We start from the raw sequence: 22,591 nt of genomic DNA, 5'->3' as shown, positions 1-22,591 counted from the left end.
GTAACGAGTGGTTATTTCAGGCAAAGTTGCTCTTCTATCAGCTTGAATCAGTTGGCCCATTCTCCTCTGACCTCTAGCATCAACAAGGCATTTTCGCCCACAGGACTGCTGCATAGTGGATGTTTTTCCCTTTTCACACCATTCTTTGTAAACCCTAGAAATGGTTGTGTATGAAAATCCCAGTAACTGAGCAGATTGTGAAATACTCAGACCGGCCCGTCTGGCACCAACAACCATGCCACGCTCAAAATTGCTTAAATCACCTTTCTTTCCCATTCTGACATTCAGTTTGGAGTTCAGGAGATTGTCTTGACCAGGACCACACCCCTAAATGCATTGAAGCAACTGCCATGTGATTGGTTGATTAGATAATTGCATTAATGAGAAATTGAACAGGTTTTCCTAATAATCCTTTAGGTGAGTGTAATATATATATATATATATTAGGGCTGTCGATTTAACTAATTCAGTGCGATTAATTTTATAAAAAAATAACGCAGAATGTTTTTTTTTAACGCAATTAATCGCACTGCCCCTGGACGTAATAAGGAAGATTCCTGAGAAATGCAAGCTGGTAGTACCACCTGTTTACTCCAGAGGGCAGCAATTGAAATTTCAGATGTGTGGCAATGCGCAGTTTATACAGTGAACAAAACAACCATCCAGCAGACAGCACAACACAGACACGCTTTACGTTCTTGTTTTCAAAACACTTGATGGAGTGCAAATTTAAACAAAGGGATCTCAAGATGTTCTAAGTATTAAACTATATTTAACTTGACACAGTGACCTAAACATTTTATGTTTATGACGCAACGCACCCGAGATGCTACACAAGCATGTCTGACGCAGGTGTAATTTGACGGGTCTTTAAACAAGCCCTCATAATAAATCTCGAACTGATTGACAAATTCACTTGTGAAATGGATTGCTGTGAACTGTATGCCAATGATTGACTTATGATCAATAATATGATGAGTAAACAATACATTTTATTCTAAAACCTTTATATATATATAGTATATATATATATATATATATATATATATATATATATATATATATATATATATACATTTTAAATATTTAAATATAACTATGTATAATTATTTCATCATTATATATTGAATTATTGTTATATGAGGGGCTTTCTTTGCAAATATTTGTATATGCGATTAATTGCGATTAATCGGGACACCATGTAATTAATTTGATTACAAATTTTAATCAGTTGACAGCAGTAATATATATATATATATATATATATATATATATATATATATATGTATATATATGTATATGTGTGTGTGTTATCTAAAATGTGACCAAAATGGTAATAAAAAAACTAGTGAATCAAATATGTAAAATGTATATTTTCGTAACATACCGTGGTTACAAGGTCCTCTTTATATTTAACAGCATTAATTGAGAGAGAATTTATTTGATATGTAAGCAAAAAGGAAATTTTGACTGAAATATACCCATATTTATCGATATCGAAACAAAATAATGTTTTTACCAAATTGAGAGCTTGTGAATTGGAATCGAATCAGGAAATCTGCAGCAATACCCAGCCCTTGTATGGTTTTAGAAGACTTTTAATCAATTTCGTAATGTATGTAGTTAGTTATTTTTGGAAACTTCACAGCCACTGGTCACTGTCCATTTCCATTGTATGGAAAAGAGAAGCTAGCATATTCTGTAAAATTGAAAAATATCTCTTGTGTTCCATGAAAATCAAACAGGTTTGAAACAACATGAGGCTGAATCAATGCTAATTTTCATTAAAAAAATATCATTGTTTTTTTTTATATATATAGATGAACTATTCCTTTATATAAAATAAGTGTAAAAATCTACTTTATAAATATATATTTATATATTTTATATATATATATATATATATATATATAACTGCTAGTACAAACTTCAGGTACTATTAAGGGCACAACACCCCTCAATGGCCCTGCACAAAATACACTAAACCACTAACAGTGACACACTCACTAAAAGGCACAAAAATTGAGTAAGACCATTTAACATTATAAATAAAAACACTGAGAATTTTACATATTTTTACATATGTCTGAACTGATAGAAACAGTGTTCAGCAAGGTATTTAGACCTCGCTGAACCCGACATAGATTTGCATGCTTGTGATAAAGAATAACCATATATAGCAGAGGATGTAAACACATTAGCAAGACAGTGCAGCACCAAGATACAGCAGACAAACAAACAAAGCTTTACATGCAGCAGAGACCAATTACAAGAAAATAGAGGTTTGTTTCCCTTTCCAAAAGACTCAAATACTGAAAAACGTACTAAAATAATAATCAAAGCCGAAATAAACATTTAAACAATATGATCAATAAACTTTCTTTCACCACCATCAGGTGGTATGTTTTTCTATGCTACAGTATAAACATTTTTTAATAAAAAAATCATATATTCACAACAAAGTTTTATAAAAAAAAAATGTCATACAAAAAGCAATTTTCACATTTAATTTAACTTTCAAAAGTAATGAGTATAAAACTACACATTTGGCCAGACAAGCTTTAGCATCACAGCATTGTACAAAATGTAGCACTGCTAAAGCAACTGGACTGACATGTAAAAAGGCAGACAGGAGCAAAGCGATACGAAGCTCCATGATGCCTTTCTTACCCTCTGATTATTCTGTGCTCAAATATATTCAGATTAATCCCCTGTTCTGCTGGAGAGGTAGAACAAACAGTTATGAGAGAAAAGGTGAGAGTTAGCAGATGACAAACCAAGTGAAATATAACAAGGACTGTTACAGAAGCCGAATCTCTCTGGACAATATGACAAATGTAAATAGAAAGTCCCAACTATGGTGAGTATACATATTTACCAGTTCTTTTAGAACACAATGTCTACACAGTTTAACTTTTAGTAATAAAAAGCATATGAGCATTAGTGTAAAAATCAATGACGTGCAACAATTATGTTTTTGTAAAGCTCATTGATGAAGCCAAGGAATAACTTGAATGATTTCAGACAAATATTTTAATGCACTTTCATTTCATTTGTCATATTCCCTAAAGAAAGATTTGTCAGATCTGTGAACAGCCGTAGATAGCGTTTCCCACTATTCCACCGTGCTTAGGTTAGTAGAGGATGTCGGCTAATCAGAGTGACAGTGGGTCATGCGAGTTTTGTATGCATGCACACTTGGGACTGGTAAGAGAACAGGACAACCTGCGGCATTAGGGGTAGTTTTGGGGGGGTTTGGGGGGGGCTAGCAGATGGACTCGTCGAAGAGGTTGATATCACAGAAGAAACGTGAGCCCCGTTTGGCTGTGCGGGCTGTGAAGGGCACACTCTTCAACACTGAGGGAGGGAGGGAGGGAGGCAAGTCAAAGAGAGAAAATGTTACATCTGAGGTTAAGGACAAGCATATGTTCCTAAAAGAGAAACCACTTTTGTCCTTGTAAATTGGCTTTTTGTGATGAACTTATATCATACAGTGGAGTACAAAAGTCTGACACCACTAATAAAACAAATTATTTTGTATTTTTATAATGTAATGTGATTTTTTTCAAATGACAAATTATATTATCAGCATAATTTGAGTGAAAATCTGAATTGAAGAATTAACATGAATGTCACAATTTCTTAGTATTTACTTAGTATTCCCCTTTTACTTTAACAACAAATTGCACTAGAGATATCACAGACTCCACAAGTTTGTGTAAGTCCTGATTATCCATGTTCAATATGATTTGAGCATGATTTGAGAATGTTACAAAGAGCATCTTGTGTGCTTTAATAGATGCATGGAAATCTGAGTTAATATAATGTCACAAATTTGCTTATATTTGATTATTAATCTAGAAATCTTAATTTCTTTCATAATCATTATTATTTTACATCATAAATGTTCTTTGTTTTAAAGTGTTCACAATACTAAAACTGTATTTCCAGGTTTAAATCCTTTTTATGATCCTTTTCCTATTTGGCTTCTAAACTATGAAATAGCCTTCCTTACACTGTTCGGGACTCAGACACTCTCTCAGCTTACGTCTAGACTAAAGACTCATCTATTTAGATGAGGCATACATCAGGCATACACCTAATTTATCCATCAACTCATTGTTATTCTGCTTTAATTAGGTCTGTCGGAACCAGAAACACTTCACTTATTCTATAACTCTGCAATAAATTGAATGGCATCTACGTTTACATTATTCTATATGTTTCCCTGTCTCAACATCGGGATTTATATACTGAGGTTACCAGAGCCTGCCAGATCCAGCAACATTCCTGCTTGATATTCGACTCCACTGCTACGTGTCACTGAGTGATGATGACTAACTGCAGCCTGTGCCAGCCAGACGTGACTTCAGTCTACTACGATGGACTTCAGAGGATGAATTGAACCACCTCCAACCATGAAACATATAATATTAATGTGACACTGCCTGAATCTTGGACTTAGGATAGACCTCACCGAACCACACCAAAAAGTCTCTCATAAATAAGAAAAACACATATATATTAAAATGAATAAATAAATAATTACGTAAACATTTTAAAGACTTTATGGATGTTTCTCTGCAATTGCTGTATAAAAGAGGAAGTGAGTATTTTAAGCCTAAAGACCCCCACACAAGGGTGAATTATTTATGAACCTCCAGTATTTCCCCCACAGCATCTGCAATATTTCCATACTTAAAGGGATAGTTCACCCTATAATAAAAACAAAAACTGCCATCAATTACTCATTTTGTGTTCCTTGGAATTGAAGTTAGGAACATATTGAGGGTCAGTAATAGGCAGAATATTCGCCTCAGTCACCAATAATCTTTATTATGGAAAAAGATGCAATGAAAGTGAATAAGGCTCCCATTCTGCCTAACATCTCCTTTTGTGTAGCACGGAAGAAAGAAAGTTATACGGGTTTCGAACAACATTAGGGGGAGTAAATGATGACAGAATTTTCATTTTCTGCTGAACTATCCCTTTATGGGCATTCTATACACAGTGTTCCAAACTTTATGAAGAGAAGTACTTGGTTAGTTTGAGTTATATTTAACTCATATAAAAAAGTAAATAAGATCCCTGAGAGTTTGTTCAAATTGCGATGTCTCCGCTTTAACTGATGTGTGCTTGAAAGGTGTGGTAATTAAGCTGCAGTGGCCATTGTAAAACATAACACAGAGTGCACTGCTGGTGTGCAGAGCTGTGGACCAATACAGTGATTCTGGCCCTGTGGATGATGGGTCCTGTAGTCCTGCCAGACCCACCTGTGATAATGTCTTCAATGGTGCCATCTTTGCCCTCATATACAGGCCGGTGGTCTTTGGCCTGTCTGCGGCGGAGTTCTGCAATCAGTTCATGCTGCTGCTGCCTCTTCTTCTGAGCTTGGACCTGCAGTCAGAGAAATACATGGATATTACACAAGAACTGCGACATATATGAAAGATTACCAGAATTTCTATTTGTCAAATTAAAGTTATTTGAATGCTTTTGGTCAGGAGTGTCGCTAGAAAAAAGACACAAAATTTGATATGAATTGGAAGAACATGCTACACTGTAAAATAAATACAACAGTTAAAACCAGTTAATTGGTTAACCTTATAATTATAAGCCACCTTCTAATTTACTGTAACAGAACAGAACTTTCTCAGAGGTTCAAATATGAAGTGTGATGCATCTTATTTGACAACATTTTATTTAAATACAGATTTCTATTTATGTTTTATATCAGTTATGTTCATAAGAGTAATTTATGTTACTTTTTATGTTTATAGTGGCATATATGTTTTCTAATGTTGTTTTGTCTTTGAGTGTCTGACACTATGATCTATACAGTATTTGTTTATTAAACGCTGTTCATAGGAAGGACTATTTTGATTCATCATGTGGCCTCCTTCATTTGCCACCTGTATTATTATGATGACTCAGTATATCTTGTTACAAATCAGATTTTAGTACGTCCAGAACTTTAGTATATTATAATTATGCCAGTTAAAAACTGTAAAATATAAAGACACCAAAATGAATTCCAAAAATGTCTGAAACGTTGTTACAGTATTTTTTACAGTGAATTTCAGGCAACCCCAACTTATGATAATTAATAATACTGATAATTTAAAAGAATTTTTTTTTACATTGTTGGACAAATTTGAAAAAAAAGTAACCCAGGAACAAATGGAAAACCAGATTTGGGCACACTCAAAAAATTTCATTTCAAGAGCATTGAGCACATTTACTAAAGGAGCAAGTAACTATATCAATGTACCATATTCAATCTAGTTTGGTAATCAATGAAATAAAAAAAGGTGAAATTTCAAGTATCACTATCTTAGATTCAGCTTGTTTTACTCTGCGCTGTGATTTGTGCTCTGGCACCTTGGGGTCCTGCTGTTTGGCCTCCTGTGCTAGTAGTTTTTCTCTCATGGCTTCCTCCTGCTTCTTCTTCTGTTCGTTTTCCTCCACGGCCTCCTACGGAAAACAACACACAGTGTGGCAGAGAGGTGAGTGTGATCCAAGCCCTAACACTACACATACACAAGTGACCTCACAACAAACAATCACAACAAACTCTGAGAAGGGATATTGTGATGTGAATATGGACAGATGTGCACACACACAGAGATCTTGGAGTTTTTGTGGTTCCTCATGCAGACTCATAAACCCACTATCAGAACAATGCAAGGAAGAGGTGTGTGTGTGTGTGTGTGTGTGTGTGTGTGTGTGTGTGTGTGTGTGTGTGTGTGTGTGTGTGTGTGTGTGTGTGTGTGTGTCTGGGTTAGAGGCATTGGAGGCAAAACTTGGTCTAAACACAGCAGCTGCCCTTAAATCTCAGCCCAGCTGCCTTTTCCTGTTATTCACCCTCTGCTAACGTGTACTACTCCACCTCAGACCTCTGACGCTCACAATCCAACAGAGAAGACATTAAAACAAGGACGTAACAGATGACACTGAACAAAGGATGCAAACAAGGCATCTCATAATAAGTGTGCATGCAAATGACTCCCAACACTAACATACCACGTACCTTGTAGGCTTTGATGAAGCGCACAAACACTGGAAAGAACACAGAGGGTGGCGTAGTCTTAGGACTCTCGCCAAAGTACAGCACCACATTGTTGAAGGCCTCCTGGAAAAGGAGATTCAGTGAGAGATTTATATAATCTGCTCCCTTTAGTTTCCTGAAACGGATTTTTTTTTTAAGGATAGAAAACCCACCTCAGCGGTCTTGGCATCTTTCTGCAATTTGTCGAGTTGTGTATCGCTGGTCTGCAGGAAGCCTTTGAGTATGGCGTGGTCGTGCAAACTACACTCTCTTCTGACAAGATCCATACCCTTACCGAGCTCTTTAATATCCAACAATACGTTCTCCAAAGACACTGTAACCATGATCATAAGACAGAAAATTAGTTTATCAGATTTTAATCAGATTTGCCATGCTAAATTATCATGCCATATATAAATAAAATGAGAATGAAAATGAGGGTTTAAAGGACAGAAGTACAGAGCTCTAGCCCAGTCCTGTGCTCGAGCCCCAACATTTTGGACAGCATGCCAAATCCGTTTACTTTAACCCTAGAATGCAAAAATGGGGTCAAATTGGCCCGAAGGGATATGATGTTTGGAAATTTTATCAATAAATATATTTATTTCCTTGATCTTCCATGAAAATCTTGTTTGTGACCCTCACCAATGTCATTTTCATATTTATTTGACACAGTTTCAGAAAATAAATAAATAAATTCCATCGCTACCCCACAACTGCATAAAAAGGGGTCAAATATGACCCATATGCATTTTATGGAATTTTGACTGCACGTGGTATTTTAATACATTTTTAGCTTTTTTAAATTTATGACAGATACATTTTGAAGCGCTGACATTCAGATATTTTCAATTATATTTTAAATCAGCTAGCAAGCTAGCTACTAGAGCTAATACTTGGGTAGCTAGCACATTAAAGCAAGTTGACAAGTTTTGTTGTTTTGTTTTGTATATATTACTAAATAACCATATTTTCTAAACTTTTTTAAAATATATGACCAATTTTGAAGCATAAACAATCAAATATTCTAATTCAGATAGCATGCAAACAATTAGCAAGTTAACTATTAGCCAAATATACTCACATATACAACAGAGGAGGCTTTGGAAATGTTCAATGAGACACCCATAATGGCTTTGGAGTCTTTTGGAGTCGACTACAAACCAGGTTGTGCTGGAGATGACTGTCCTTGTGACCAATATTTGAGTAGTTGTTTGGTGTTTTAATGAGAAGCAGATGACAGCAGATAGAACATTCCAGTGGAGAACACTTTCTGCATTATTAGATGTTTTGAATGTGTTCGTGATTAAAGCTCAGAAAGAGTCAGTTAAAGTTTAAGTTATTTTAAAGAATACTGAATTTTATATTTTCATTTTAAAACATTAAAAGTGAACAAATATATATGAATTGAACATTAAAACTGTTTTGAACGATGTAAGATAAAGATCTTGAGATAAAGATATAAACCTTTTCTTGGAAGAAATCCATTGAATTCCAGAGTCATTTTGACCCTCTTTATGCATTCGTGTAGGTTTTTTGAGTCATGCGTTCTAGGTTTAATGTAATCCAGGATTATATGAACCAGTGAACTCATGCAATGTCTTTCCAAAAAAACATTGGCTGTGAAAATTTGATGTGACTTCAAAGTATAGAAGGTAGAAGTACATATGTACTGTATCAGTCTGTATTAGTTTCTCTTACAGCCTCTTTTTCATTCACTATAGATTAAATATGGTATCTGTCATGACAAGGTTTTTATGGTCCAGACCTGCTGCAGCTTTATCAACAAAGTGCAGTTCATTGTAGAAGGTAGCCAGTTTAGGATATTTCTCCTTCACGACGAGAGCAATGTAATGGAGCAGTGTCATCTTCCGGTCAGTAGACTTCGTTTCTAGCAGCTGAGAAAGAGCAACATCAGCATGCGTAAGAACAGCTATTTATGCAACTATAATTTAAATCCCAAAACTCACCAGATCCAGACTCTGCAGTTTGAAACCATACACAGAGCCTCTTTTGCTACTGTTCATGTAGTTTCCCAGAGCGAGAATGATCTGTGTGGAGGCAAATATGGGCAAATGAGAATAAAGATAGACAAAGTGATGATTTTAAGTCTTTATATTGAGCAAGAGAAGCAAGCATGAAACATGAGATACGTACTTCAAGAATTTTCTTTAACTTTGGTGAGGACTTCACTGAAGCTGATGCTGCAATAATGGCATTGAGTTGCTATGGATTCAAAATGAAAACATGTTAAATCTTGAAATGATTTACGTTACCACAACGTTATGGCATGGAAATGATTATGTTACCACAACATTGGTTGACAGTATCAATCAGGGCCCTGACTCATTGTGTTCTCTCACCGGGGTCATCATGTTGACATTATCACTGAAGTTGCCCACAAATGTAATAATGTTCATTCTCTGAGTGAGGCGCTCGATCTTGCTATAGAGGAGCATGAAACGGTCTTCCTCAGCCAGCTGGTCCAGAGGTCTCCTCTCCCGCTCGTACTGACGCAGTAGTTTACTCTCAGCCTCCGTGGGCAGGAACCGCATCAGACATTCCACAAAGTCCACCGGCAGAGCCTTCAGATCAAACCTGGAATCGGTAACATGGATATCATGTCATTTTCATCTTAGACTGAATATATACAGTAGGGTTCAAGATTCCACACTGAAGATCTGGGATTGAAAATCTAATTTAATCGAGGAAATACATTTTTACAATTTTGAAAAATTTAAAACAAAGAAATGTTATTATTCGTAATTGCAATTGTTATGCTGATAATAGAATTTGTAATGAAAAAAAAAACAGTATTCAATTAGAAAATTGCAAATAAGATGCATTCATAAGGGATTAGATTTTTTACCCCACTGTATATAGAAAACAAAGATTTGATTGGAAAAGCAACATCTCAAGATTAAAACGAGTGCAGTAGTGGAAAAGAGCATTTATGCATACGTTTGAATGGCTTTGCAGATTTCCTCCGTGGTCTTGTTGGCCTTCCGCAGAGTGATGGCCAAGTTCTTTGAGCGATTGGCATCCAGCAGCTGCACTTTGTTCACGGCCTTTTGAGAGACCTTATTCTTCGAGCACAACAGATCTACCACAGATCCTTGAGACTTTGTCTTGAACAGCTCCTCGAACTTCTCAAGATCCAACTCCTACAATGCAACAGAACGAGAGCAGATGGCATGGGAGGAGATGGATGGTGGAAAATGCTAAATGACAGAATAGTGAGTGCAAATCTGAATCGCTCTCAGTATCACCTCAAGCACACGCTCATCATCGATCTCGTTGAAGACGGTGCCGTTGATCTGGTTTGGTTTCAGTGCAGACCAGTTGAAGACAGGAAGACGGAACTTGGTTTTTATGGGCTTCTTAATGCGGATGGCTGCACGACAACAGATATCAGATCACTTTGGGGAGAACATTACCATCACAAACTCAGAAAGCATATAATATTGTCAAGATCCCTTGAATAACGTCAGTACTATAGTAAAACTATATGTAATTATGACATACCTGATAAGCCAACACTGAGGATGACTGATGGTGATGGTCCAGGGAGAGGAGGAGGAGGAGGTGGAGGAGGAGGAATAGGAACAGATTCCACTGTAAAAATTGCATTTGAAAATAAATTAGTTTATGCTTCACTGAGTGTGTTTATGTGTACAACAAAACACGGATGATGTGCAAAAATCAGATCATTATAAAAAACCTGCAGGAAACAGTGAGGAAAAACTTGTAGTTTTTCTTATGTTTTGACATAAAAATGTAAACAGTCATGGCATGCAAGTTGACTAAACTTGCACACTAGTAAAAATGTTTACATGCAGAGTGAAATGAGGGTAAAAGGAATAAAAAATAGGAGTTTTGCTTACACTGTTTATGGCCTTTACCTGATAAAATAATACAGTTTAAGGCATAAACATGATTTTTTTGTATTGTCAGGTTATTAACCCTATTACGCCGTGTGTATCAAATATGATATGCAATGTTTAATGAAACTCCTGTTTTACACTCTGTTTAAGCTGAAAAGACAAAAAAACATATGGTATGTACGTAAGGTTCACATGTTTATGGCACCATCTAGTGGTTATTTGTGAAAAAAGTGGTTTCAATGTTTATATTGATCTGTTTAAATTGGCCGTGGACTTGCGCGAAAAATGACTCTTATGTTGGGATAAATGACAGCTTATTTTAATAAAGTAAAAGTGACAGTAATGATTATGTTGTATTTGCTGAATATAAGCAACTTATGTTTGATTAAAATGTTTTATATTATTTTATTGAAAAAGCCAGTTGAAATTGCATGCATCATATAAAATACAACAGGTTTTTAAGGTATTTCTCTCAATCACCATTACATTACATTCATGTCCACCACAAAAAATTGTTCAACATTTTGAAAATTCTGACATATATTTTTATAAGATATATTTAAAGTATAAACTAATATTTCTTTGAATTTCTTGTGAATATATATTTAGCCTGCTCTGTCATTATAAAGATCTCATTATTTTACATTACAAGCTATTATGACGTCATCTTATCATAAGTTCCTGAGACCTTGGGAAGAAAGTTATATCAGTTCCCTTTTTTAAATGCCAACATAGTGTTTGGTGCATAAAATGCATATGATAAATGTTTATTGGATTGTTTATTGAAAAAATAATATTTTATTATATGATGTGCTGAATTAAACTGTGCTACCTTTAAATCCATATTTAAAGACCAAGGAGAGGAAGTTGTCATGGCTAAACTTGGTATCACTGAAAAGCCCAGGGAGTCCTCTGATAATATGAAATATGATTCATAAAGAAAATATGCAACAGTTTTTAGTTTTTATGATTTCTTTTTATAGTTTGTCTAATGGTACTAAAAATAGTTTAACGTAAAAAAATACTTAACATTTTCGGACAATTCTTTCATATGTCAGGCTTTACAGGGTTAAACATAATCAGTTTAATATCATGCATGTTAATGCACTCGTTGAGCCATTTATTAAATCTCTTTTAGCACTCTGATATTTATTTAGCTCTAGTCCAGCTGTTTCCTCGGCAGAAACTGCTCCTTAGTCAAAGGAAACACCCTTGACTTTTCCCTCTTCCTGCTAAGCTTGCGATGACTTATACGTTTGAATGATTGTAACTCAAAGTGAACAAAGTGTGCAGCTGAGCATTGTTTTTCAATATTAATCCTACTCTACAACAGCTGTAAGTAGTAATAAAGACTCTCTAATAAGGAGGTTTTCACTATACTATATAGTCCAAAATCACAAACAAAAAGTCAGCTGTGTATCAACATCTGTTCTATAGACCTTAGTCAACACAAATTAAAGGAATAGGTGTACATTCTGTTCAATAAGTTGTATTGTTGTATGCCTAGGTGTCAATCATTCAGCTTATGCAATATAAAAAATACGTCTTTCCAAAGAAGTGGACAAATAATTTGGATTGTGAAAATACGACATGACCTAAAGACAGTGCAACCTATTAAGCAAACTGTATGTCTGACTCTCACTTTCATTATTTTTATTCAAGTCAAATCAAATATGTCATCTACCCTGACTAGTTCCCTGGTTTAGTACCTTCTGAGGGAAGGGGTGGGGCAGGTGGAGGTGGAGGTGGAGGCAGTGCAACAGCTTCAACAGCAGCAGGTGAACTGACACCAAGAACTTCGCTCCCAATTAACCCTGCAGTAAGTGAACCCAAGTCTGCTAGAAGAGCTCCAACTGCTGCCACACCAACTACCCCTCCGCCACTACCACCCAGGGTCTCAATAGCAATGTCCCCATCAGGCTGTTTGTGCAAACGGATGGTGCCCTGCTGCTCCAGCTCTAACAAACGCTTCTCAATGTTGTTGTGCCTCTGGAAAGCAGCATCTTTCTCCTGGATCATCCGCCGCAGTGTGTGCACCTGTGAGCTGGCTGACTCATATGTCTCCTACACAGTCAAGAGGGAAAGAATAGTCAGATAAATATGCTTCTCCTTAGGCCTTGTAGTTAGTGAGGTCACCTGACCAGACTGATCACACTGTAAAATTGGCCACATGCGGTTGAAAGTTCTACTGCTAAAATCGGTCTGTTCTAACCAAAATTCAAACCAATGCCCCAGTGGCCGAAACTGGAAGTGTTGTTGAGGTGAATGCCCACAGGGTGGGACCAAAAGAGAGTTGTATTCTTGTAAATGGAATACAGTAAACAGAAATGCATATTTTATTAACCATACACCCTTATCTAAAACACAACCCTCAACTTAACAGTCAGTGGAGTAAAATTCACTAATTCACTAATTAATCCCACTGTATATTTGCTAGAATTTTTTTTCCAAAAGAAAAACAAAAAAAACACACAAAATAAAAATACATGCTGAATAAACAAAAAGGGTACACATACATAAATAAATGACAGTGACACCTTTTACAGTGTGTTGTTTGAGTGGTCTTTTGATCTCAAGTTGTATGATATATTGATCAGTGTTGATGTTGATGTTGATTTGGAGCATTTGATTCCAGATTCAGAATAAAACCTGTGTATACAGCTTTTTAACAAAACTAAGCAAAATCACTACTACATATCAGTAGATCTAAAAAAAAAAAACAACAACAACAACAAAAAACGGGTGAGCAGTTGATTCCATATTGGAAAGAACAGACCACTTTGCGGTAAAGAATCGTAACACGCTGCATGCGGGAGTGTGTTGTCTCGTGCTGCTCTCGTATTTGCTGCCTCTACTAGCGACTGCAACTATGCTGAACAAAGCATAATTAACTTTAAATATGTTTGAACAAGTACATTTGCTAAATAGAGTTGGAATGTGTCAGATGGATCAAATGGGTGATGGGAGATGGGTTCGACTTCAGGGTTCATGAACATTCCAAAGCAGCATTTCGATTTCCTGTGTGATCATGTTGAAATTACATTTGTAAAATAGGACAAAGTATTTCAAAGTATTTCATTTCCTTGTTAGAGCCAGTTGTCATTTGTCTTTGAAGACTGTGGTGTATATCTATGTATAAAATCTTCAGTTCCCTATCTGTCACTCACTCGACATTGTGTTGATGTAGTGACACAAGGGGTCGCTCTTGGGAGCCCCAAACACCTCTGATCTTTGAGAAAAGGCCAATGGGAATTGGCCAGTAGAATTTGCAAGCCACTCCCCCGGACATACGTGTATAAAAGGAGCTGGCTTGCAACCACTTATTCCGATTTTTTCTTCAGAGCTGAGCGGTGTTGAGCAGCGAGTTCCACTGCCATTCCATTCACCTCATGAAAAGTGTATGCTGTTGGATATATGGCGCATTTCAGCGACTTTCTCCCCCTCGTGCATGACTAGTGCAGAGTACGCCCCTGGGCCCTTCGACAGCTAAGAGAGTATAAATTCTTATAAAAGAGTTTGTTTTCCTCTAAAAGTGTTCACACTGATGGAGAGCATATTTTTAAAGATGCCTTTCCATCCGTGTGTAGTTCCTGGATGCAGTCGCTATCTCTCAATTTCTGATGGCCACGATCGTTGTCTTTGGGCTATAGTCACGTTGAGGCAGCGCTCGTGGATGGTTCATGTTCTCACTGCGAGAACATGACAATGGCAATGTTGTGGTTGCGGTTGCGGCTTTCCTTCTTCCGGATGAAAGCCACTCTAGCCGCTCCCTGCCCTGGTCCTTCTACCTACGGGTACGAGGCTGGAACGGTTAGTGCTGGGGGTGATTTGAGGACCCCAATGGGACACCAGGTACAGACCTCCCATTCCCCAGTATGCTCATTTGCCCCAGTTGAGTTCTGGGATGAGACACGTTAGCTCGCCTCAGGGCGAGTTTAATGTCTCGTTCGGGGCTCGAGAGCAGGATGAGCTCTCGATCACAGCATCGGAGAGTGGGTTGGCACAGTCGGACACGGAGGACTCGACTGGGTTCCCACCTTTTGGTGTGGTCGCCCAGTCTGAAGCTGAAGTGGAGCTGACGGCCATGCTTTCCCGATTTGCCGTGAGTGTCGGTTGGAGTGGAACCCTCCACCCTGCCCTGAGCCCTCACGGCTTGATGACGGGTTCCTGGGTTCAGAGCGCCGCTCACAGCCACGGCCATCTCGGTTCCATTCTTATGGAGGCGCACCAGGAACTCACAAAGTCATGGCAGGCACCTTTTACTGCCCGGACCCGAATTCTGGGTTCCTCTGCTCTCAATACCCTCGACGGTGGGGCGACTAGGGGGTATACAGAGATTCCTCAGGTGGATAAGGCGGTTGTGTTGCACTTGGGCTCGCAAAATGCCACCACCGGGCAGAATGGCCCGAGACTCCCATCCAGGGCCTTTAAGTCTACGTCGTCTCTGACGCCCAAGGCTTACAGTGCCGCTGGACAGGCCACCTCCACCCGGCATTCCATGGGCCTCCTGCAAGTACGCCAGGCCAAGGCATTGAAAGAGCTGCACGTGGGTAGTACTGACCCGGGAGTGATGCAGGAGCTGCACTTGGCGACTGACCTCGCCCTACAATCAACAAAGGTCACAGCGCAGTCTCTTGGGCAGGCGATGTCCACATTGGTGTTCCAGGAGCACCACCTATGGCTTAAACTGGTTGAGATGAAGGATGCTGACAAGGTTCGCTTTTTTGACGCTGCCATCTTCCAGATCAGCCTATTCAGCAACACTGTTGAGGATTTTGCCTAGCAGTTCTCAGCGGTGAAGAATCAGATGGAGGCCATCCAACACATCGAGGGCATCCCCCTGCGGCTGCAGCCTGAGCCAACCACTCAGCCCAGACATAGATTCCCCCTCAGGAAGCTGACTCCCCCCCGTCTCACGATCTGGTGCCCCAAGAAGGCATCCAAGTGCCACTGAGATGGACAACCCAGGGAGGAAGAGGCCCGCTGGAACACCAGAGCTGGTACACAGACCACTCCAACTCCCGGTGGAGGGCCGGGAGGAAAATCCTTTGTTCCCTTATGTTTTTATTTCGCCGCATGCCCAAGGGGCTGCAGTACCCACATTTTCAAGAAAAGAGCGGTTTCCACACTCCCTGGTTCATACAACCGGTGTTTACGGCCATCTATGTGGCCTCTATAGCAGCACACCATGATGCGGTGGACGGTAAGTCCCTGGGGAAGCATGACATGATCATCAGGTTCCTTAGAGGTGCTAGAAGTTTGAATCCTCCCAGGCCATGCCTCATTCCCTCATGGGATCTCTCTGTGGTCCTGCTGGGCCTGCGGAGGGCACCCTTTGAGCCCCTAGAGTCAGTTGAGCTAAAGGCTCTCTCCTTGAAGACTGCCCTCCTGACTGCGCTCACGTCCATCAAGAGGGTTGGGGACCTGCAGACGTTCTCTGTCAGAGACACCGGCCTGAAGTTTGGTCCGTTGTACTCTCACGTAGTCTTGAGACACCGACTCAACCTATGTGCCCAAGGTTCACACAACCCCTTTTAGGGATCATGTGGTGAGCCTGCAAGCGCTGCACCGAGAGGAGGCAGATCCAGCCTTGTTGTTGCTGTGTCCGGTGCATGCTTTGCACATCTATTGGACCACACGCAGAGCTTTAGATGCTCTGAGCAGCTCTTTGTCTGCTTTGGGGGACAGCGGAAAGGGAATACTGTCTCCAAACAGAGGCTTGCCCACTGGATCGTGGATGCCATTACTTTGGCATACCAGGCCCAAGGCGTGCCCTCCCCTTTGGGACTACAAGCACACTCCACCAGGAGTGTGGCATCCCCCTGGGCACTAGTCAAAGGTGCCTCTCTAGCAGACATCTGCAGAGCGGCGGGCTGGGCAACACCCAATACCTTTGCGAGATTTCATAATCTCCAGGTTGAGCCGGTTTTGTCCTGTGTGTTAAGAGGTACAAGCAGGTAAGTATGTGGCCAGCTGGCTGGGTGTACCACTTGCGCACAGTGCCTTTCCCCTCCCTGAGGGGAAGACGTGCACTTTTTCCCCCATACAAGTTCACGAGATGGTGAACCCTGGATGTTCTTCCTCAGCCCTACAGCTAGTGAATTCGGTGGAAGAATTCGAAGCCTGGCCCAGTATGTGTGCTACTATCCCCTGTACTGGGGTAGGTGCTCCACATCTGCTAGTTACCTGTGGTATCCCCCTGTGATTTATTTTCCACTGTTCGGTTTCCCTTTGTGTAGGACCTATCACGGGGCTTCTTCCACTTGTGTCTGGTAAGCCCAAGTGATGTATTTGCCACATGTTATCCTCCCCTTCGGGCAGGATGTGGTCTCCGCTGTGTCTTTTCCTATTAGGGAAAGAACATCTTCCCCAACGTGAATACATAGGGCCCCAGCTGAAAACATTTTCACTTTGTGGGAGAAAAAACACCCCCGGGGTGTGAGGGACTGTGCAACATTCTTGGGGCGTTGAGGTTACGTGCAGACCGGATGCACCTGCTATTAGGCATGCAGAGGCTTGCCTGCACCTGCACCGTTAGTCCACATAACACAGTTCAGCTGGTTGTGGCATTTCGTATAGGGACCCCTAGTGCCACTACATCGACACAACGTAGAGTGAGTGACAGATAGGGAACGTCTTGGTTACCGCTGTAACCTCCGTTCCCTGATGAAGGGAATGAGACGTTCTGTCCCTCTTGCCACAACGCAGTACTATCCTCTGAAATGGCCAGGACCCTGTCTTGGCTCCTCAGCGCAAAGCCTGAATGAGTGGTTGCGAGCCAGCTCCTTTTATACCCGTATGTCCGGAGGAGTGGCATGCAAATTCCACTTGCCAAATCCTATTGGCCTTTTCTCAAAGATCAGAGGTGTTTGGGGCTCCCAAGAGCGACCCCTAGTGTCACTACATCAACACAACATCTCATTCCCTCCATCAGGGAATGGTGGTTTCAACAGTAACTAATACGTTTTTTTTGGCAATTTCAAGCATTGCATAGCCTTCATTCCTCAAAACAATGATTGACTGATGAGTTTCTAGAGAAAGCAGTTTCTTTTTTTGCCATTTTTGACCTAATATTGATCTTAAGACATGCCAGTCTATTGCATACTGTGGCAACTCAAAAACAAAGACAATGTTAAGCTTCATTTAATGAAACAAATAGCTTTCAACTGTGTTTGATATAATGGCAAGTGATTTTCTAGTACCAAATTAGCAATTTAGCAGGATTCCTCAAGGATAAGATGTTGGAGTGATGGCTGCTGGAAATAGGGCCTGTCTAGATTTAGTCAAAAAACTTTATTTTCAATTTTTTTTCAAATAGTGATATTGCTGTTTTTTTATATCAGCAATGTTCTGATTATACTTTGTGATCAGTTGAATACCACTTTGGTGAATTAAAGTACCAATTTCCTTCCGAAATAGCAAAACCTGTACATTATTTAAAACTTTTGGCCGTCAGTGTATGCCTCCTTTAATATCTTGCTCTCATATTTCTTTAATTTCCTAAGTACAGTTCTCCAATATATTACTACTATATACTACAGTACATACTGAACAACTGCAACATTACAAGAGTTATAAAACATGTCAAGATCATTAGTCAGTGTGATAATTTACTATAAATATGATGATGCAGAGAATGTGCCCTACCTTGATGTCTGTCAGTTCCTTGTCTTTGTGTAAAAGTTGCTTCTCAAGGTCCGCTACCTTCATCATGGTCTCATTTTCAACATCGAGAAGCTTCTCTGTCACCTAGAATAATATGAGCAGGTGGAGATATAGTAAAAAAAAAAAAAGTGAGAAGAGGAAAACCAATTAAGTGAAGTAGGAGAGGCAGAATTATAGACATTGATCCTACAAACAACATCCTGGGCATCTATCCTATACCCTTTTAAGCGTGTGTTTATCTGTCTGTCTCTCTCTCTGTCTCTGTCTCTCTCTCTCTCTCTCTCTCTCTCTCTCTTTCTGATAAATAATGAGAATATTTCCAGAAGTATGACACAGCAGATGAGGCAGCATCACTTTCACTTTTGAAGCAGCAGGGATTACACACATAGTAGAATATTTAGGGAATTCAGTCCACCTCCCACAGTGAGAGCAGAAGGTGTGATTCTCTGGTCATTTCAAGATAACAGATAAGCCCACAACTGAGTGAAGATCAGTGGAACAATCTGAGGGATTTTTTTCAAGCTGCCACTTACAGCCAGTGCAGACTGAAATCAGTTTTGTATGCACAAAGACAATGCTCAGACTTATGCAAGCTCTTAGTATAAAACGTTTTAAGTCCAATAAGACTGAATGATAGTCAAATTATTTTGCTAGCTTAATACCTCTGCACAAAAAAGTAAATGATTAAGCTATGCAAGTGGTATTATGTTGTGGGTGAATACCAGGGACAAACCCTATCTAACCTGAACTCTGCCTCAACTCTGATGAGAGCTACATGACAGACTGACATCACAGACTGTAAGACTGAATCATATTATCATTATATATATATTGTATATTAAAATAAAATATATAATATATATTAAAAAAATACCCCACACACACACACACACACACACACACACACACACACACATATATATATACACACACTCACCGGCAACTTTATTAGGTACACCTGTACATCTATATATACATTTTTTTTTATCTTAATGATTTCAACTGTGGCATGATTTTTGGTGCCAGATGGGCTGGTTTGAGTATTGATCTCTGATCTCAACAGTCTCTAGAGTGTATAGAGAATGGTGCGAAAAGAAAAAAAAATGCAGCAGTTCTGCAGAAAAAAATGGCTTGTTAATGACAGAGGTCAGAGGAAAATGGCCAGACTGGTCAAAACTGACACGAAGGTGACAGTAACCCAAATAAACAAGCAATACAACAGTGCTATGCACTGCGCTAACGCTAAGGAAGTGCTCGGTGAACTGTATGGGGCTATTAGTGAATTGCAGAACGCTCACCCTGATGGACTGTTTATTGTCGCCGGAGATTTCAACCATGCGAAGACAGTGCTCCCTAAATTCCATCAGTATGTGGACTTTGCAACAAGAGGGGTGAACACGCTTGATCTTGTTTACACAAACATCCCAGGCACGTATAGGGCAGAGCCCCGCCCCCACCTCGGCTACTCAGACCATATCTCTGTTATGCTAATTCCAGCATACAGACCGCTCGTCAGACGCACAAAACCACTCCAGAAGCAGGTGAAAACCTGGCCAGCAGGAGCCATCTCTGCTCTTCAGGACTGTTTTGAGTGTACTGACTGGCACATGTTCAGGGAGGCTGCAACATATGGCGACTCTACCAACTTGGAGGAATACACAGCATCAGTGACCAGCTAAATCAGTGAGTGCATTGATGATGTCACCTTCTCCAAGACCCTCACCACACGCTCCAACCAGAAGCCGTGGATGACTGCAGAGGTGCGTGCACCGCTGAGGACCCGAGACTCCGCCTTCAGAGCAGGCGACAAGGCTGCACTAAGAACAGCAAGGGCCAAACTGTCCCGGGCCATCAGAGAGGCAAAGTGTGCACACGCCCAGAGAATCCACAATCACTTCCAGGACAGCGGTGACACGCGGTGCATGTGGCAGGGCATCCAGACCATCACCAGCTACAGGACAACATCAGATGCCTGTGACAAAGAGCCTCCCTTCCAGATGTGCTGAATGACTTCTACGCTTGGTTTGAGGTGCAGAACGACGTGGTGGCGAGGAAGACCCCCCTCCCCCCACGACCATATGCTCTGTCTTAGCACGGCTGATGTGAGGAAAACTCTACATAGAGTCAATCCACGGAAGGCTGCTGGACCAGACAACATTCCTGGCAGGGTGCTCAGAGGATGTGCAGACCAGCTGGCAGATGTTCTTACCGACATCTTCAACATCTCTCTGAGCTGCGCCGATGTTCCAACGTGCTTCAAGGCCGCCGCCATCGTCCCAATGCCAAAGATGTCTTCAGTGTCCTGCCTCAACGACTACCGTCCCGTCGCACTCACACCCATCATCATGAAGTTCTTCGAGAGGCTAATCATGAGGCACATTAAGATCCAGCTGTCCCCCTCACTAGACCCACTGCAGTTTGCGTATCGTCCCAACTGTTCAACAGACAACACCATCGCCACCACCCTCCATCTGGCCCTCACCAACCTAGATAAAAAGGACTCATACGTTCAAATGCGGTTCATAGACTTCAGCTCAGCATTCAACACAATCATTCCTCAGCACCTGATTGGAAAGCTGAACCTGCTGGGCCTGGACACCTCCCTTTGCAACTGGATCTTGGACTTCCTGACTGGGAGACCTCAGTCAGTCTGGATCGGGAACAGCATCTCCACCCCCCAGGGCTGTGTGCTCAGTCCACTGCTGTTCACTCTGCTGACTCACGACTGTGCAGCAATGCACAGCCCAAACCACATCATTAAGTTCACCGATGACACGACCGTGGTGGGTCTCATCAGCAAGAACGATGAGTCAGCATACAGAGAGGAGGTGCAGCGGCAAACGGACTGGTGTAGAGCTAACAACCTGTCTCTGAATGTGGACAAAACAAAACAGATGGTTGTTGACTTTAGGAGAGCACAGAGCAACCGGTCCTCTGTGGAGATTGTCAAGAGCACCAAATTCCTTGGTGTTCACCTGGTGGAGAACCTCACCTGGTCCCTCAGCACCAGCTCTATTGCCAAGAAAGCCCAGCAAAGTCTGAGGAGAGCACATCTCCCACCCCCCATCCTCACTACATTCTATAGAGGGACTATTGAGAGCATCCTGAGCAGCTGCATCACTGCCTGGTTTGGGACTTGCACCGTTTCGGAGCACAAAGCCCCGCAGAGGATAGTGAGGACAGCTGAGAAGTTCATCTGGGTCTCTCTTCCCTCCATCAAAGACATTTACAAAAAACATTGCATCCGCAAAGCAACCAGCATTGTGGATGTCCCCACACACCCCTCACACAAACTGCCATCTGGCAAGAGGTACCAAAGCATTCGGGCCCTCACGGCCAGACTGTGTAACAGCTTCTTCCCCCAAGCCATTAGACTCCTCAATACTCAGAGACTGGACTGACACACACACACACACGTGTCCTGAGTTGCACTTTAATTATTGTCACTTTATACCTGGCTACTACCTCAATAACAGCTATGTCCATAGAACACTATCTCGTAGTATGTTATGTTTACATTTGGCATTTTTAGAAACTGACATCTTTTTGCACTACTGTGTACTGGTCTCTCACTGTGCCTATTGTCCTGTTCATTTTTAGTAATTTATTGTACTGCCCGTACTTTTTGCACATGTTTGCACGTGCACTTTATATAGGTATGTTATTTAGTCTGTGTAGTCTCATGTGGTTCTGTGTTTGTCCTATGTTGTTTTATGTAGCACCAAGGTACTGGAGGAACGTTGTCTCGTTTCACTGTGTACTGTACTAACTGTATATGGTTGAATGACAATAAAAACCACTTGACTTGAGACTGTTGCGTGTGAAAATCCCAGGAGATCAGCAGTTAAAGAAATACTCAAACCAGCCTGTCTGGCACCAACAATCATGCCACTGTCTAAATCACTGAGATAAAAAAATTTCCCCATTCTGATGGCTGATGTTTACATTAACTGAAGCTCCTGGCCCATATCTGCATGATTTTATACATTACACT

The 22,591-nt window shown here is 40.5% G+C and overlaps 1 protein-coding gene across 4 annotated transcripts in view; it reads right to left on the bottom strand.

Moving 5' to 3' along the window:
* LOC127629100 (formin-like protein 3) overlaps positions 1–22,591 on the bottom strand; it is a 75,716-nt gene that overhangs the window by 5,789 nt on the left and 47,336 nt on the right. For 2 of the 4 annotated variants that reach the window (XM_052106159.1, XM_052106162.1), the window contains 14 exons: positions 18,580–18,681; positions 12,642–12,996; positions 10,574–10,663; positions 10,318–10,442; positions 10,010–10,212; positions 9,412–9,646; positions 9,206–9,274; positions 9,019–9,099; positions 8,817–8,946; positions 7,222–7,382; positions 7,031–7,132; positions 6,382–6,474; positions 5,274–5,397; positions 3,226–3,357 (listed from right to left, as the gene is read on the bottom strand). In XM_052106159.1, the coding sequence (XP_051962119.1) occupies positions 3,266–3,357; positions 5,274–5,397; positions 6,382–6,474; positions 7,031–7,132; positions 7,222–7,382; positions 8,817–8,946; positions 9,019–9,099; positions 9,206–9,274; positions 9,412–9,646; positions 10,010–10,212; positions 10,318–10,442; positions 10,574–10,663; positions 12,642–12,996; positions 18,580–18,681 (1,962 nt within the window). In that variant the 3' untranslated portion in view covers positions 3,226–3,265. Of the gene's footprint in view, positions 1–2,670; positions 2,717–3,225; positions 3,358–5,273; positions 5,398–6,381; positions 6,475–7,030; positions 7,133–7,221; positions 7,383–8,816; positions 8,947–9,018; positions 9,100–9,205; positions 9,275–9,411; positions 9,647–10,009; positions 10,213–10,317; positions 10,443–10,573; positions 10,664–12,641; positions 12,997–18,579; positions 18,682–22,591 lie in introns of all 4 variants that reach the window. The other 2 variants (XM_052106160.1, XM_052106161.1) reach the window with 2 other exon arrangements.

This window comes from Xyrauchen texanus, chromosome 35 (genome assembly GCF_025860055.1).
Source record: "Xyrauchen texanus isolate HMW12.3.18 chromosome 35, RBS_HiC_50CHRs, whole genome shotgun sequence".
Lineage (NCBI taxonomy): Eukaryota > Metazoa > Chordata > Actinopteri > Cypriniformes > Catostomidae > Xyrauchen > Xyrauchen texanus.
The sequence above is the reverse complement of the archived record's forward strand: the minus strand, read 5'-3'. Positions and strand labels throughout refer to the sequence as shown.